General features: G+C 49.4%; 2 protein-coding genes across 6 annotated transcripts in view; one reads left to right on the plus strand and one right to left on the minus strand.

Moving 5' to 3' along the window:
• The window catches only part of TCP11 (t-complex 11), a 132202-nt gene that overhangs the window by 99262 nt on the left and 17516 nt on the right, over window positions 1-15424 (minus strand). The window lies entirely within an intron of this gene.
• SCUBE3 (signal peptide, CUB domain and EGF like domain containing 3) overlaps window positions 1-15424 on the plus strand; it is a 37344-nt gene that overhangs the window by 9267 nt on the left and 12653 nt on the right. For 2 of the 5 annotated variants that reach the window (XM_074348535.1, XM_074348530.1), the window contains exons 2-8: window positions 4378-4500; window positions 5483-5608; window positions 8238-8372; window positions 9348-9473; window positions 9664-9780; window positions 11960-12007; window positions 14375-14491. In XM_074348535.1, the coding sequence (XP_074204636.1) occupies window positions 4378-4500; window positions 5483-5608; window positions 8238-8372; window positions 9348-9473; window positions 9664-9780; window positions 11960-12007; window positions 14375-14491 (792 nt within the window). The remainder of the gene's footprint in view (window positions 1-4377; window positions 4501-5482; window positions 5609-8237; window positions 8373-9347; window positions 9474-9663; window positions 9781-11959; window positions 12008-14374; window positions 14492-15424) is intronic. The other 3 variants (XM_074348532.1, XM_074348534.1, XM_074348533.1) reach the window with 3 other exon arrangements.

The following is a 15424-nucleotide window of genomic DNA, read 5'->3' on the forward strand; positions in this document are numbered from 1 at the left end:
CAAAGGATTGTGCAAGACAGCTTTTTGGTCCCCAACTGAACTTTCACCCACTTCCCCCTCCTTCTGGGGCAGTTCCCAGCATGGCGAGAATAGGCAGTGGCACAGATACCTTCAAGGATATGTCTCCCCCAAATTCCCTGTACCATCACATGCTCCCCACACCAGGCCTCAAATGGGGCTTTGATAAAGAGTAAGGGGAGAGGGGTTCAGAAAGGATACTGGGATAAAGTCAGAAGGAATAAAAACAGCAAACCTTTATTGAACATTTACTATATGCCTGGGCTGCTGTGCTAAGTATGAACTCATTTGATACTCACGGCAGCCCCATGAGGAAGCCTCATTCCCTTTTACAGAGGAGGGAGCAGGTAAGTTCAGAGGCTGGCCCAGGACCACAGACAAGCACACAGCTGGCATTTGAACTGTCAAGAGCCACTCCAGAACCCCTTTTCTCAAACACTCTGTCATGTTGCTGCCCCTGGTCTCTTCCCAGCTTGGGCAAATAGTCTATCACATTACCTGAGCTAGAAAAGGAAGACAGATCGCAGCCCAGCCTCACCCTGGAGATCCTGGTGCAGCTGGTCTAAGAGAGTGCCTAAACATGAGCATTTTTAAAATCAGGTCCCCAGGGAATCCCAGAATGCAGCCACAGGTCTAAACCAATCATGCCCAACAGCATCAACTGGCTTGTCAGGCCAACTAGTGAACACCTGTACCCTGAGAGAACAAACTAAGATGAGACTGTACCCATGGGTGCTGAAGGGACCTTGCATGGACAAACTGAGTGGGTGGATGTGATGGGGGGAGCTCTGAAAGAATGAACTGGCAAAAGGAGACACAGGATAATTTGGGACCCTACTTCAAGCTCTGTTTTAGGCCTGTTCTGCTTTAAAAGATTCCATCCGAATAGTTGAAGGGTCCCTTCCTCGGCAAGTGACCAGCTAAGTGAGGAAAGCTGGACATGCCACATGAAATGGCTTTAAAGCATTAGCAGAGCAATGCAGTAATAGCTGCAAGTGAGCTGAGGCAAACTGGTCCCCCTAGGACCAGGAACTCAGCAGGAATAGAGTTTACTAGGAAGAGCTTTTGGGAGGACAATTTTGAGCCAGATTTGGGAAGCTGGGAACAGTGTGGCTACAAGAAAAAAGAAAGGACTGCACTCAGATGTGAAGAATGAGATGTGTCAATGTGTTGAAGGGGTTGAAAGGTTAGGTGTTGAAGAGGAATAAGCACTAAGAGTGGGGAATGAGGGAGGGGGCTAACATGGTGGTGAAAACCCAACCGCCTGAAGGGTCTAAAGGCTCTTCCAGGAAGCCTAGGTTGCTGCAGTCAGCATCCAGAGCCACTCTAGTACTGGTGAACATTGAATTGGCAGTAAAGAAAAGAACTGGGAGCTCAGATAGCCTGACGTAGACCGTAGTGAAGCACCAGCTGATTCAGAGACAGGTGTGTACCTCTGAGATGGCCTGAGAGGAGGAGCTTCCAGGTGAGTTTCCAAGTCACCCAACTGGCTGCTGGGGAAGGAATGGAGAGACACAGGAGAAGAGGGCTCAAAGCAGGATGCACAGGATGCACAGGATGATCACCAGTCGCTGAGATTGCACAGTGCCCTTGTACCTGCCTCCAAGGCTCACAGGGAAGGGGGATACCATCCAGTCCATGCTCCTCTAGGGACCCAACAAGAACATATAAACATTTTTTTAATTGTTAAAAAAATATTTTCCCCACCGTGGGGGGACAGAGTGTACACATGTGTACATGTGTAAATGTGGGGACAGAGAATAAGGATTTGAACCTCAGGGTGCCTTGTCTTTCTTCATGCATTTAACCACACTTGGAATTTCTTCTTTCCCCTTCTAACACTTACCCAGCCTCCAAAACGCAAACTTGAATCCAATTCCTCAGAAAGTTTTTTGGGTCCACTCAGGCGCAGAGTATCCCTTATTCAGAACTCTCAGAGCAGTTCTGTCCAACAGAACTTCTATGATGTTCCATACCTGTGCTGTCCACTGTGGTAGCCATTAGCCACACACGGCTATGGAGCACTTGGCCTGTGGCCAGTGTAACCGAGGCACTGAATTTTAAATTAAATTTAAATAGCCACATGTGCCTAGTGGCTGCCATCTTAGATAGCACAATCTTAAAGCATCTGTTGTCTGAACCTGTGATTAAATACTTAATCATCTCCAGCTTCCATATATTGGGGACCCACTGTTTATTGGATACTTTATTAGGTACTTTACACAAATTATCTCATCAACTGTTCACAGCCTCCATATGAGGAGGTATTATTATCCCCATTTTAAAGAGGAAGAAATAAGAAAACCTTTTAGAAAAGCCTCCCTAGAGAGTGGTAGGGCTGGATTTGAACCTGGGACTGACTGGTTCCAGAGCTCAGGCTCTTTCTATGATAGGACATTTCTTAGTACCACTTTCTCTTTCATCTGTTGGACAGACTGATTCTCCGCGCAGCCTCTTACTATCCACAGAGGTCCCTCTTGCCCTCTCCCATGAACTCGTCTTCTGTGCCCCATCTCCACTCACTGACTTTAGGATGACTTCCTAGTGTAGGCCAGCAGGCAGACACCATGACTGCAGAGCCTGCGTGAGGTGGAGAATCTGTGTGTATTAGAGCAGTGAGAATCACTGGGCATGGTGGACTGCTGCAGAAGGGTTGAAGAGAGTTGGAGGGTAGAGTACTGGTATAGAGCTAAACAGGAGCTCAGGAGACTTGAGGCAGGTGTTTGAGGGCACTCTTCCAAATTTTAGTTCTCTTCTTAGCTCCAGGAAGCCTCAGTCCTGCCCCTGAAGTACTTGAAATAAAGCAGAGAATGGTTAATTGTCTCAAGCTAGGACTCATGGGAGTCTATAAATTGGAGCAATTACTGGTCTAGTCATTTATTCATTCAGTAAAAAATATATCAAGCACCTTAAGGATTTGGAGTCAAAAGGTTGGTAATAAGGCCTGAGAATCTGTATTTTAACAAAAGCCAAGCAGTTCTACAGTCCATGGATTACACCTGGAAGTTACAGTCTTGATTTCAAATCCCATTTCTTTTACTTGCACGTTGCTACACTGTCTTGGGTTCCCCAGTTCGCAGCTAGAAGTGGTCTCTTCTTCCTCTGATCTTCCCTTTAATGGAGATTCTCCTTAGACTTACCTGGATAGCTTTAGAAAAATATGGATAACCAGGCCTCAATCCAGACCAGCTGACCAAAATTTCTGGAGGTGATGCTCAGGCATGTCCTAGGGGAGTTGACTATGATGTGCAGCCAAGGTTGAGACCCCCTTTCCTTGTCTCTAATACCTTTGTGGTGCTCAAACACATCCTGCTTCATGTTACTTATTTGTCTCTCCTGGCTGGGCTGAGTCATCTCTGAGCTCCCACAGCCTTCAGTATAGTACCTTTCACAAATACACTTTATAAAGCATTTTTGGCTGAAACATTTCCCCCTGTCTCAGTTCAGCTTTATGGGCAGCATAACATTGCCCCAGAAGCTGGAGTCTTTTGCTCGACAATGATAAACGATTCTCTTCCCTATGTCCTTTCTGAACATCCTTTTTTCTGCTAGATCTTGGCTGGCCTCTTCCTTTAGCACAGCTCTGTGAGTAGTACCTCGTGTCAAAGTGAGGACCAGGAGAGAGAGGAGCACCTGGGGTTAGATGAAAGAGCTCAGGGTGGCGAGATGGATGTGCCTGGATGAATCAGCTGAAGAGCCACAAGGGGTGCACTTATCAGGCTTCAAGTTACTGGTGCCAGCCCTTGCCAGTTCACAGTCCCTCTGCTGTTGACAGCACAGGGGCCAAGGAAAGCCTTCCAGGATGGAACTTCTTTCCTTTAAAGATTTTAGGCGCCATGGTGGGCAAGTGGGAGCAGGCCTGGTCTCAAGCAGAATCATGAGGCAGATGAAGATTCCTCAGATGCCCCGTCTCCCTTTCTTCCTCCTTTAATTACCAGTAGTCGTTGGACTCTGCCACTTTCCCAGAGGCCACTGTCCCCATGCCTTTTCTCTTCTCCCTGTCTCTAAGCCTGCTCCTAAGAAAGGTAAACTAATTCACCTTAGGTTGAATGTTTCTAATCAAGTGTGCTACCCAGTCCAAGTTTCTTATGTGTTTGTTTTTAAATCAAAGAGGGTGTTTCAAATGATGGAATTTTAACTGTCATTGTGGATTAAGTATTTTTGAGGGGAGTGGGGGTTCTTTCCTAAAATTACAGAGTTAGCCCACTCTGAAATCAGAGGGGTGTGGAAGGGCACTTGCTTCTGGAGGGGCTGCTATCTCTATTTTAGAGAAGGGATTTCACCCTGGGGAACCACCTTCAAGATATCCCTTGGGAGGCACCAATGGAGGGTCTCAAGTGCCCCTTCTGCCCCTGCCAGATGTGGACGAGTGTGTAGAGGGGACCGACAACTGCCACATCGACGCTATCTGCCAGAACACGCCGCGGTCGTACAAGTGCATCTGCAAGTCTGGCTACACAGGGGATGGGAAACACTGCAAAGGTGAGGCTGGGAGGGCTCCTGGAGAACGGGAACCCGCCAGAGAGGGGAAATCAGTGCCACTGCTCTCAGTTGGCCATGGTGTGTATTACACTAAGGCCTGCAATCCCTGCCGGCATGGGAAGGTGTTGGGGGAGATCTGTTTCTTCCCAGAGAGGGTGCCATTTTCTAGTTGGCACAAAGGCACCAGATAGATGAGCTGAGGGCCTGGTGGGAATGGTTCATAGCCATACAATCTGACTTGGTAAGGGGACCAGAATCATGGGACTAAGCCCTGAGGTTCCCTGACGTTGGAATCTCCATCTTTAGACACTTACACCACACCCCAAAAGAATGAGAACAGACAGTTTACCCCAGGGGCAATTCATACTGCAGACAAACAGATCTCCTCATAATCAAAGTAATGCAAATTAAAGCTGTCTTGAGATGTTAAATTTATGACCTTCGGCATTGGTTAAGACTTCAATAGACAAAGATATATTCATTAATTCCTGGTGACATTATGAATTGAAAAGTGATTTTGTCATACTTAGCAGGAATCCTGAAGGTTTTTATACCCTTTGACCCAAGAATCTTATGCTTAGGGACGTAGTCAAAGGAAATTCAAAGAAACAATATATGGGAGAAGATATTCTTTGATGCAGCTTTTATGCTAGCAAAATTAATGGAAGGAATCTTAACAATAGAGAAAAGGGATTAGTAAATTACAATACAACAATGTAATAGAATATTCTGCAACCATGTACAATGATCATTGGAAAGACTGGGTAGAAACATCTAAAAATGTTTATGACAATACAGATGAAAATAGGAAATTGCAAAATGGTTTGTAAACTATGAAAGTAACTATGGAAACACACACACACACACAGGTTATATATATATATATATATATGTTTAAAAGCCACTGTAAGGCTGAGCCCAGGGGTGGACAGTCGGGGGCACACAGGTGGGTCCAGCTGCCTCAGCTCCTATTTGCCCACAGATGTGGATGAGTGTGAACGAGAGGATAATGCAGGTTGTGTGCACGACTGTGTCAACATCCCCGGCAATTACCGATGCACCTGTTATGATGGATTCCACCTGGCACATGATGGACACAACTGTCTGGGTGAGCAACGGGGAAGAATGGGGGAAGGGTACGTCTTGTGGGGAAAGAGGCATTTTCAGCATCTTCTATTCCCAGGCAAGGAGAGGAGAGTGATCAAAAAGCTGCATTCCCACAAAATAGAAAATAAGGTCAGCCTCCCCTTTGAGACTGGATGCTCAGGATGAAACAGTCCTGTTGCTGGATGAAAACACTGAGGAGATGCCACAAGAAAGTGTCCTCAGGACAAGGGCCAAGAGATGACAACAGTGAGCTTAGTCACAGGGGGTTGAGCACAGTGGAAAGGTGATTTGGCTCCAGGCAGATCCTGGCTCTGCTGCTTACTAGCTAGGGAGCCTCGGGCAATTGGGATGGTAATATCCCACTCAGAGAGCTGCTGTGTGATTCACCATGAGAAAACATGTGTAAAGAGCCCTATACAATCCTTAGCAAATAGTAAGTGCTCAATAAACATAAGGGATGTCTTCGATGATGACGATGATGCTGCTTCTGCTTCCCTTTGCCCCAGGGAGCCACTGGCCCTTAACAGCTGGCTTTCTCCCAGCTCTTCCTGCAATCTCCAGGCTCACCCTCACCTCACTTCTGAGGCCTCAATCTGACCTGATCTTTGTCCCAGAGGTTGTATCAGAGATAGGAGAATCTTTAGGGAACCAAACTCCACTTTGGTCTCTGTCATTCTGGAAAATTACCAGGACCATGTCAGATTCTTGCTCAAGTGGAAAAGTTGAAGCCCATAGCAGAAAAGGATCTGAGATGTGAACCTAGGAAAAGAATCCCAAATTCTTTCTCTTTGGTGGTAAACAGAAACAGGAGACTGGAAGAACAGAACACGAGGAAAGGAAAAGAAGCAAGAATAATAATGCCCACAAAAGCAGGCTAGGCTGTTCCCCTGCTGCCCAAACATCTGACCAAACAGATGAATTATTTGAGGTCTCACTGGCCTAGGAGAGCCTCCTTACTATAAAGCTGTCTCTAAACCCAGTCACATTCTATCCCTGGACCATGCTTATAGGTTTCTGCTCCCAACTCGGGTCTCTGAACCTAATCCCTGCTGGGCCCTAGCCCCCTGTCTTGGCCACCTTTCCTACCACTGTAGCTACCAGGCAAGGACCTCACTTCTCATCTGTCAGTCACCTGTGAGGCCCTCTTTAGGCATTCCTTTGGAAAGAGAAGCTGTGACACTTGGACCAGGACAGTGAGTTGCTTACAGAGACTGCAAACATCAGCTTCTAAATTCTTTGGTTACCTTTGAACTTTCTAGGCCCCCCAATTCTCACCGAGTCTAGTTTCCCTGTGTTTTGGGGAGAACCAACCAAGGGATAAGAGAATGAGTAGATATGGAAAGGCTCAGGGGAGCAAAGATCTATCTAGCCCTAACCCTAGAGTTGGGGTTCAAAGTCTTAACCTTTGGCTTTTAGGAGAACCTGGAGTAAGTCATCCGTGCCCTGGACCTCAGTTTCTCCACTGAGAACTGGAGGAAAGAACATGGCTAGAGTAGCAAAATCACAAGGTTGGAATAGAAAGAAGCAAACAGAAGGATGGAATGTAGGATGGAGTGAGAGCAGGAAGACAGGGATAGGGAGAAGGCAGGGGTGCAGGAGATGGGACAGGAACAAGGCAAAAGAAAGTCTATCTCCTTGGCTTTCCCAACAGGTGCATCTCTCACACAGAAGCCTACTTGATCCGGGCCCCTCTGCCCTTGGCCAGAAGGGAAAAGGACAGGGTTTTAGGGCTTAGCAGAAAGGATGGGAAGAGAAGGACAAATGAGGCCCTTGGGAGCCAGATTCCTTAGAAGCCAGATTGGTCTCCCTGATGCCTCCTGGGCTGAGGAAAACTGAGAAGGGCTGTTAACTTGGGAGGGTAGTAGGTAGAAGAGAGATGAAGTCAAGGCATTGAAGTGGGAGCTCCACAATGAGTTTGGCTCTGGGACCTGGGGGTGGTGATTTGGGGTGGTGATTAGGGTGTGGCCTGGCAGCTCTCCCCCTATCCCTCCCCGCCAAGCTACTAGACTTTGTTTTGTTAAACCAAAATAGGAGAAAGGCTCAGGAAGATGGCAGCAAGCCCAGGCATGGGGGGAGGGGAGGAAGGCTGGGGCCATGGCCTGTCCACAGAAATGGTGCCTGCCTCACAATGAGTTGAGGTTCACTACCTTTCCCCACCCTATCCCTCCAGCCTCAGCACCATGGCCACAGCTCTCCTTGCACATGGAGCCCTGATTCCCTGGCTGCTCACCACAACCCACAGTTCCTCTCCCTGACCATGCTCCAGTCTCCATCTCTGTTCCTCTTGCTCTGACTTCTTTCCTGATCTCCTCTACCCTTGGGCCCAGTTTCAACAGGTGCAGAAAAGGGAGGCACGTCTTCACCTAAGTGAGCCATGTCAAATGTCCCCTCCCTACCTGCTTAGCTTCCCAGCTCTACCTCTTAGGGTGGCCTCTTCACCAGCAGTGGAACATTAGCTGATAAGTGGGTGAGAACTGCCTGGCTTAAGGCTGGGTGTTGGATCTCAGGGGAGGGTATGTGAGTGTGCGCTGGATTCTTAAGACTGCTTTCAGCCTTTGGTGCTTAAGTCCCAGGGCACCCCCAGACCCTGGCCTGCACCCACAGCCTTACCAACCTTGATTCCTGCACAGATGTGGACGAGTGTGCCGAGGGCAACGGCGGCTGTCAGCAGAGCTGTGTCAACATGATGGGCAGCTATGAGTGCCACTGCCGGGAAGGCTTCTTCCTCAGCGACAACCAGCACACCTGCATCCAGCGGCCGGAAGGTCAGCCTATGACCTGGGAGGGTCCAGCCCTGCGCTCCCAGGCTTCTCTCTCCATCTGCTCAGGAGCTTTCTCTCAATAGCCCCTAGGTCTCACTCTCCACTAGCTCCTTCTTTTATCCCTTAACCCAATCGCATCCTGAGGGCTCTATGGACAGATACTCTGTGTTAGAACAAAATCTGGGAGAATTCATTTGGGGTTAGGAGTCAGTGAGGAATTGAGGCTACCATGGGCATCCTGTCTATCCAGACCCAAGGTGGATGTTGATCCTAACTGTAGAGGGCTGAACTCTAAGCTGCTGCTGTCTGAGAGGGCCTCACCCATGCCTTATTTCTTGGATTGGATTGGGAAGGTCAGGCAGGAGTAGTAGGGTATGTGTTGTCTGTTTCTGTGACATCACCATCACCCCCTGACCCCTGCTTCCTGTGACATCCCTGAAGGCAGGGACTATATCTAATTCATCTTTGTTTCTCCAGAACCTAATATACCCCCTGGCTTGTAGTGGGAGCTTAACAAATACTTGTTGAATAAAATCATATAGTAATTATGTGTACCAGTTACTCCTCTCTAACATTATAAATGTTATTTACCTTCTTCCCAGTTTGACTGTAAGCTCTTTGAGAAAAGAGATCACATCTTACATTTTTCTGGGTCTTTCCTAAATCCACCCATACCAGCACAGTGCTGGGCAACTATTAGATACTATTTTTTGGCTGTGTGAAGGAGAGGGTGATCATGCAGGTTTGGGGGGCTGGGAAGCAATACCTATAAGTCATCCAGCATAGCTGTGAGCTCTGCTCATTGGCACCCAGCTCTGTGGTCAGGACGAGGGGCCTGTGAGGCAGAGTCAGTCTCCTCTGTGTTGTAGCCTCAGTGTAATTCTCCTAGTTCCCTAGGCCCCAACTCTCCCTCCTAGTTTCTCTTCCTCTAGGTGTCCAGAAGTACAGAACATTCACCCTCTTCCTCTTCCCTTTTAGAAGGAATGAACTGCATGAACAAGAACCACGGCTGTGCTCACATTTGCCGGGAGACACCCAAAGGGGGTATTGCCTGCGAATGCCGCCCTGGCTTTGAGCTCACCAAGAACCAACGGGACTGTAAATGTGAGATAATTGGGATGGCAGTGGGGGAGAAGGGGAAACAAAGAGAAGGGGTGTGGGGCCTCAGCAGCAAGGGGTGGGAAGGAAAGGGAGCATGGGAGGGACAACTAGATAAGAGAGCAGTTTTGGTGTGATGGAGAACTGCAGTGCCAGGGAGAAGTAGGCTTACAGACCTCCTGCCCTTTCTGCACAGTGACGTGCAACTATGGTAATGGTGGCTGCCAGCACACGTGCGATGACACAGAGCAGGGCCCCCGGTGCGGCTGCCATGTCAAGTTTGTGCTCCATACGGACGGGAAGACGTGCATTGGTGGGTGAGGCCAGTGGAGAACTCGTTCACCTGTTAAGGGGGGTGGAGTGGGTAGAGGCCCTTGGGAACCAAGGGAAGGGGAAACACATGGGGCCCAGGTGCTGAGCGCAGAATTACTGGTGAGCAAGCTGAAGGACCAGACAATGCCAGGTCTGGTGAGGAACGACTCTGAGAGACTGAAGGGCTCACCTGACCCTCTACTCCCAGACCTGTTGGTTCCACTGCCCCACCCCTGGGAGCCTCACCATCCTCTTTATCCAGAATAGTGTGGCCAAGTTGGGAATAATTAGCAGAGGTGCTTGTTGACCAAGGCCATGGTTGAGAATGGGGAGGAAAGCTGGGGCAGCACAGTGGATGAAGCCTGACCAGAGTCCCCGGCTGACTAGAGTGGTAAAATGGGAGCTGTCACAGCCTGCTGTCCCCACTCTGGGACCGAGGGTGGAACAGAGTGCTCTTTCCTGGAACAGCCAGCCTTGAACTGACAAATGGGGTTTCCTGACTCCAGGTATCTTTTTCCTCTTTCTACTTTCTCTCCTCCTGTAAATCCCCTTTCTAGTCCTTTCACCCTAGCCCCCCATTTCCTCCCCTCTCCTCCACATTCCAGTCGTGCTCTGCCTGTAGGCCTCTCACTTCCTCACCAACTCCAGCATCCCATCCCTCTCACCCCAGTTTGGAGCCATCTTAACACCTGGGCCCCTTCTCCTGAATTCCTAGGCCTTACCTCAAATATCTTTAGGTACCACATGAGTTCAATTCCTTAATCCCTAATTCGCTAAGTCTTAATAGGGTTGTGTTTTTTTTGTTGTTGTTTCTGTTTTCATGTTTTTTTTTTGTAAAGGCCAATTACTATGTGCTCACAGAGTGCTGACAAAGATGATGGGATAAGGTGTCCCCTTGGAGAAGTGAGAAATGAAAGGGAAAAGTTTGGGCAGGAGGATAGGTTGTGTCATGAACCAGGCAAAGGCAAGCTTGTTCTGTGGGCACGGGTGTTTATGGATGGCCATTCATCTCGTGGGCTACAGCATGCTGGGGATGGGAAGGTGTGAACACAGTCACTCTGTGTTTATCAGAGACAAGACACTCAGCTTAAGAACCAGACTTTCTCCCATCTCACTCCAGAGACCTACTGTCTGCAAAGAGCACTGCCTTTCCCCCAGACACAAGAACAGGGGAGCAGATAGGGCTCTTAAAGGTCTCCCTCAGGTACCTGTTCCAGAGACTTGCACACACAGTTCTAAAGTTCCTTAATTAAAATCTCTCTTGCTACATGTTTCCCTCTGAACTAACTCTTCAAAGACCTTGGAACATTTTCAGGTCTTCGTGTTGCCTTCTCCAGGCTGGTTCGTTCCAACCCCTTTCATTTTTTAACTCGTAAGTCTAATTCTACTGCTTTCCAAACCTCTCACCAGCCCCTGGACACACTCATACATCCTTAGAGACTCCCAGAAGAAACTGCATGCAGTCCCCCCAAAAAAGCTGCATGTATCAGGACAGAGCTCAGGACCCACGGATGTGAGGCCAGGTCCCTCTCTGGTTTCTTTCTGTTTAGTTAGTCCTGGGCACGGCTGCTTTGGAAAATACTGTTAAGCTTGAGCTCTTCTCTAATGCAAGACCCATTCCACTTTCTGGGCCATGGCCAAGTGAGGCAGAAGAGAGCACATGAGGCTGCTCTAGGGTTCACAGCTATGTTCTTTCCAAATTCTTCTCCCTATTCTCCAGTAGAACTTATTTTACCTTGCCCTGTATCTCATTTTTCTCCCCAGCCCTGGCAGGAGGAAACTTCATTGTTCAGGGCCATCAGGACATTCAGATTTAATGGGGAGACTGAGAGGCAGTACAGTGTAGTAAAAAGGGTGGGCACCCCATGGGATCTGGCAGCTTGTAAGACTTGAGGTTGCATCCCAGCTCTGCCTTTGGCATGCTGTGAAGTACTGGGCCCATGACTGCCCCTCTCTGAGACTCAGTTTCCCATTAGTCACTTAGTGGGAGCCTGGTTTCTTTGAGGATACCAGGCAGGACAAGGCTGGGGAGTGAAGCGTAGGAGTCTCAGGGCTCATCATTTGGGGCTAGTGGTTTGGGCCTGCAGGGTGGAGGAGGAGGGTGGGGAGGGGGTTGGGGCACAGAGGGCCATAGTAGCTCCTGCCCAGCATCTAAACAGCTTTTTTACAATGTCAAACAGGGGAAAGGCGGCTAGAGCAGCACATCCCCCCTCAGGCCGTTTCTAATGGTAAATATGTCTGCTCTCTCCGCTTGCTCTCACTGGCTTGCTAGGGGAAGGGCTAACCTGCTGGGGCTCCCACTAACCGCATGCCCATTGGGCCCAGCCTGACTGGGTTCCCCTGGCAGCCTGGGTACTGGGCCCACTGGGTGACAAGAAACCTGAGTCCCCAAGAGCTGGGCTTCATGTTGGTTTTGTCTGCCTTTGGTCCTGTCACTCTCTTCCTCTCCTTTCTCTCCTGCTCCATCATCCCACCTTCTTTCTCACTCGCCTTCTAACACCTTCACCCCTTCCCAACCATCTGCTCCTCTCCCTCTCCGCCTTCTCCACAGCTAAAGACCCAGCCAGCTCCATCTACCTATGTTGCCCACTGTGCCACCTGAGGTAGGGGTGGGATAGGGTTAGATGCCAGCCCCTCCTGGAGGCTTCTTTCTTGGGTTCTTTCCCACATTAACTCACAGTCCCAGCATCACTCACCATTCTCTCCCACCATAACGGTTTAAGAGCACGACATTTGAGTTCAGACAGACCTGAGTTTGAATCCTGGCTCTGCCACCTTCTAACTGTGCCACCTTAAGCAAGTGACCTTCCTCTCTGATCCTCAGTTTATGCTTCTATAAAAAAAAATAGGGAGAATAAGAGTCCTTCCTTAGTGTTGCTGTGATGATGGAGGTAGTGCATGTGGAGCATCTACGAATGCCTGGCACAGAGTAAGCACAGATTAAACTGTGATATTAACATGCAATCCAAAGAGTAAAAGTTTGAGGCAGCCAAAGAGGCCACCCTCAAAAGCACTGCCCTGTGGGGACGGGCAGCAATGCCTGGCTTCCTGGTCCAACCTGGGATGGTCATTGTGCCAGCTCTAATGCTCCCCATCCTGAGTCCCTGAGAATCTACTAGACTTGGTGCAGGATCTCTGTTCCCCTCTCTGCTCCAGGGCTTAGGGCACCTGTTCTTATGTTAAGAGCACTCTGGGTAGGTGGGTGGGGGTGGCTGGGCTTGCAGCCTGAACTCAAGGTTCCCTCCCAGGTTCTTCCCATGGTCTTGGGGAACCTTAGGAGAGACTGAGGTGGGACTAGCACAGAGGAGATCTCACTGTGGCTGCTCCCCGGCCTGGGCATTTGAAGGACCAGGGCACGACCAGGGACCCAGAGGCAGAGTTTCTTCTATAGCCCTTGCTGGTCCCCTCAGTAATAAGGGTTGGGCCTGAGTTTCAGGAGTCAAAGATTCAAGGTGATAGTACCCTGCAGTACTTTTCTCCTTCAGGTCTCCTGATTCTCCTCTCTTCTGTAGCAGAGGCCTCATGATTTTGTCTTTCTAATGGGAGAGAGTTCTAGGCCCCCCAGTGATCGGCCTGCACCTCCCTCCCAGTCCCTGTGTCAGGACCTTGCACTATTTGAATTGATGTGTTTTTTCTCCTGGGCTGATCTGACTCTCCTGAGCTGCAGTTTAAACCTATTTTTTTCCTGCTCTGAATTCAGAAGATAGGGAGATGACCCATCCATGCTCCCCTAACTCTGACCTCTCAGCAAAGGGAAAGCGTACCAGTCAAGAGGGGGCAACAGAAGAGACTCAGCTCTGAGGTCCGCTAACTCTTTCACCTTCCTTCTTATACCCTTCCTTCTCCTTTGGATTCTTTTCCTTTTGCCCCCTCCCCTCCTCTAGACAATGCCTACCCATTAGGAAAATAAAACAACAACAGAACAGCCAGCTTCTCTCCATCCAGAACTTAAAGGAGGGCTCGGGAGGAGACACAGGTAGCAGGGAGTGGGCTGGAAAATTGTGACAATATGAACTATCTCCTCTGAGGATGAGTAGTCAGTCCTGGAACTGGGATCTTTCATAAGACAGCTGAGCAGGGATGAAGGGAAGATGAATTGATGGCCATCTCTCAGCTGTCTTAGGAATCACCAAGCTCACTCTTCCCAAGATGTCCCACCATGACCCCTCCACCCACCAAAGAGATAGTCGGTGGAAAGAGAAGAAAACTCCTATCTATCCCTTCTTGTTCCCTGGCAGCAAGAACCACCCTTACTTAGCTTCCATCACTCCCTGCACCCTCCCTCCTCCACCGCCTCCACCCCCTCAGCACATTCCTGCCTGACAGCTCTGGCTTGTACCTGCCTCACTGCTGTCCACCTTGTTTCAATCAAGTAGGGGGCAGGGAAGTGGACTGCTTGGCTGCACTTGTGAGGGAATGGAGGCTGGGAATGATGGGAGGAAGGGGGCTGGGAGCCTCTGCTTAATGCTTCTTCTAAAGCCCAGGGAGGCAGCTGAGGTCTTCCCTTGGGCCTCTGTGCTCTCCTCTACCCTCCAGTTTGGGATTCCTCCAAGCTGATAACCCAGTTACCATCCCCCCACCTCCCTCCTAAACAGAGACCTGTGCTGTCAACAACGGGGGCTGTGACAGTAAGTGCCACGATGCAGCGACGGGTGTCCACTGCAGCTGCCCTGTGGGCTTCATGCTGCAGCCAGACAGGAAGACCTGCAAAGGTAAGGGTTTTCAGAGGACAGGAGTGTGAGGGTAAGGGGCTGAGATTGGGACCAGAGATAGAGTACCTATTATGGGACCTCCTCAACCCCTTGGGAGCTATCTGATTATTAAGAACTGGGGATGTGACTAAGGTTTGTCTCTTGTCCACCTTTCCCATCTCAGTTCAAGGAGCACAAAAGTCCAGCCATTTCCTTAGTGACCCTGCCCCTATCATTCCTATCCCCCTATGTTCCTGGGTCTAGGAGGGTATTTGAGCCCTGTAGATGTACAAGGTCACAAGTGTGTTCCATAACCTTCTTAACCCCAGACTTTCTCAGTGAAAAGGCTATCCTGGTCAGAGGGAGATTAGGGTAGCAGTTGCAAGCAGTGATGCTGGAGCCTGGCTCCCTGGGTTCAGATTCTATCTCTGCTGCTTATTAGCTCTGTGATCCTGGGAGAGTTACTTAGTGTCTCTGTGCCTCAGCTTTACCACAGTAAAGGTGCTTGGCTCATAGGAACATTGTCAGAATTAACTGAGTTATATATAAAGTACTTAGAACAGTGCCTGGCAAATGGTAAACATTGTTTGCTATTATTATGGTATAATTCTCCCTCCCTTTAATTAGGTCTGGGGGGAAGGTTCATCAGGTCTGTGTCCCTGGTCATGAGAAGTAGGAACTGGAGGAAGGCCTGGGCTTGCTCTTTGTGTCTTCTGGCCCAACAGCCGGCAGAGAGGATGGGGGTTGTGGGGTGAGGGAGGGCCAGGGCAGGGCGGGGGTATGGGTCAGGCAGCCAGAGTTGAGAAGTTTGCTGCTAGGAAGGATTGCTGACAGGTATGCTAAGAGTGAAGTGGAAGACAGCCCTCTCTGCCCCCTCCCCCAAGTAGGGGTGAGTAGCCTGGGTCCTGTCTGCCACCAGCTTGGGGAACTTGACCTCAGGAAGGAAGCTGCTCA

This window comes from Camelus bactrianus, chromosome 20 (assembly GCF_048773025.1).
Source record: "Camelus bactrianus isolate YW-2024 breed Bactrian camel chromosome 20, ASM4877302v1, whole genome shotgun sequence".
NCBI classification, from domain to species: Eukaryota; Metazoa; Chordata; class Mammalia; order Artiodactyla; family Camelidae; genus Camelus; species Camelus bactrianus.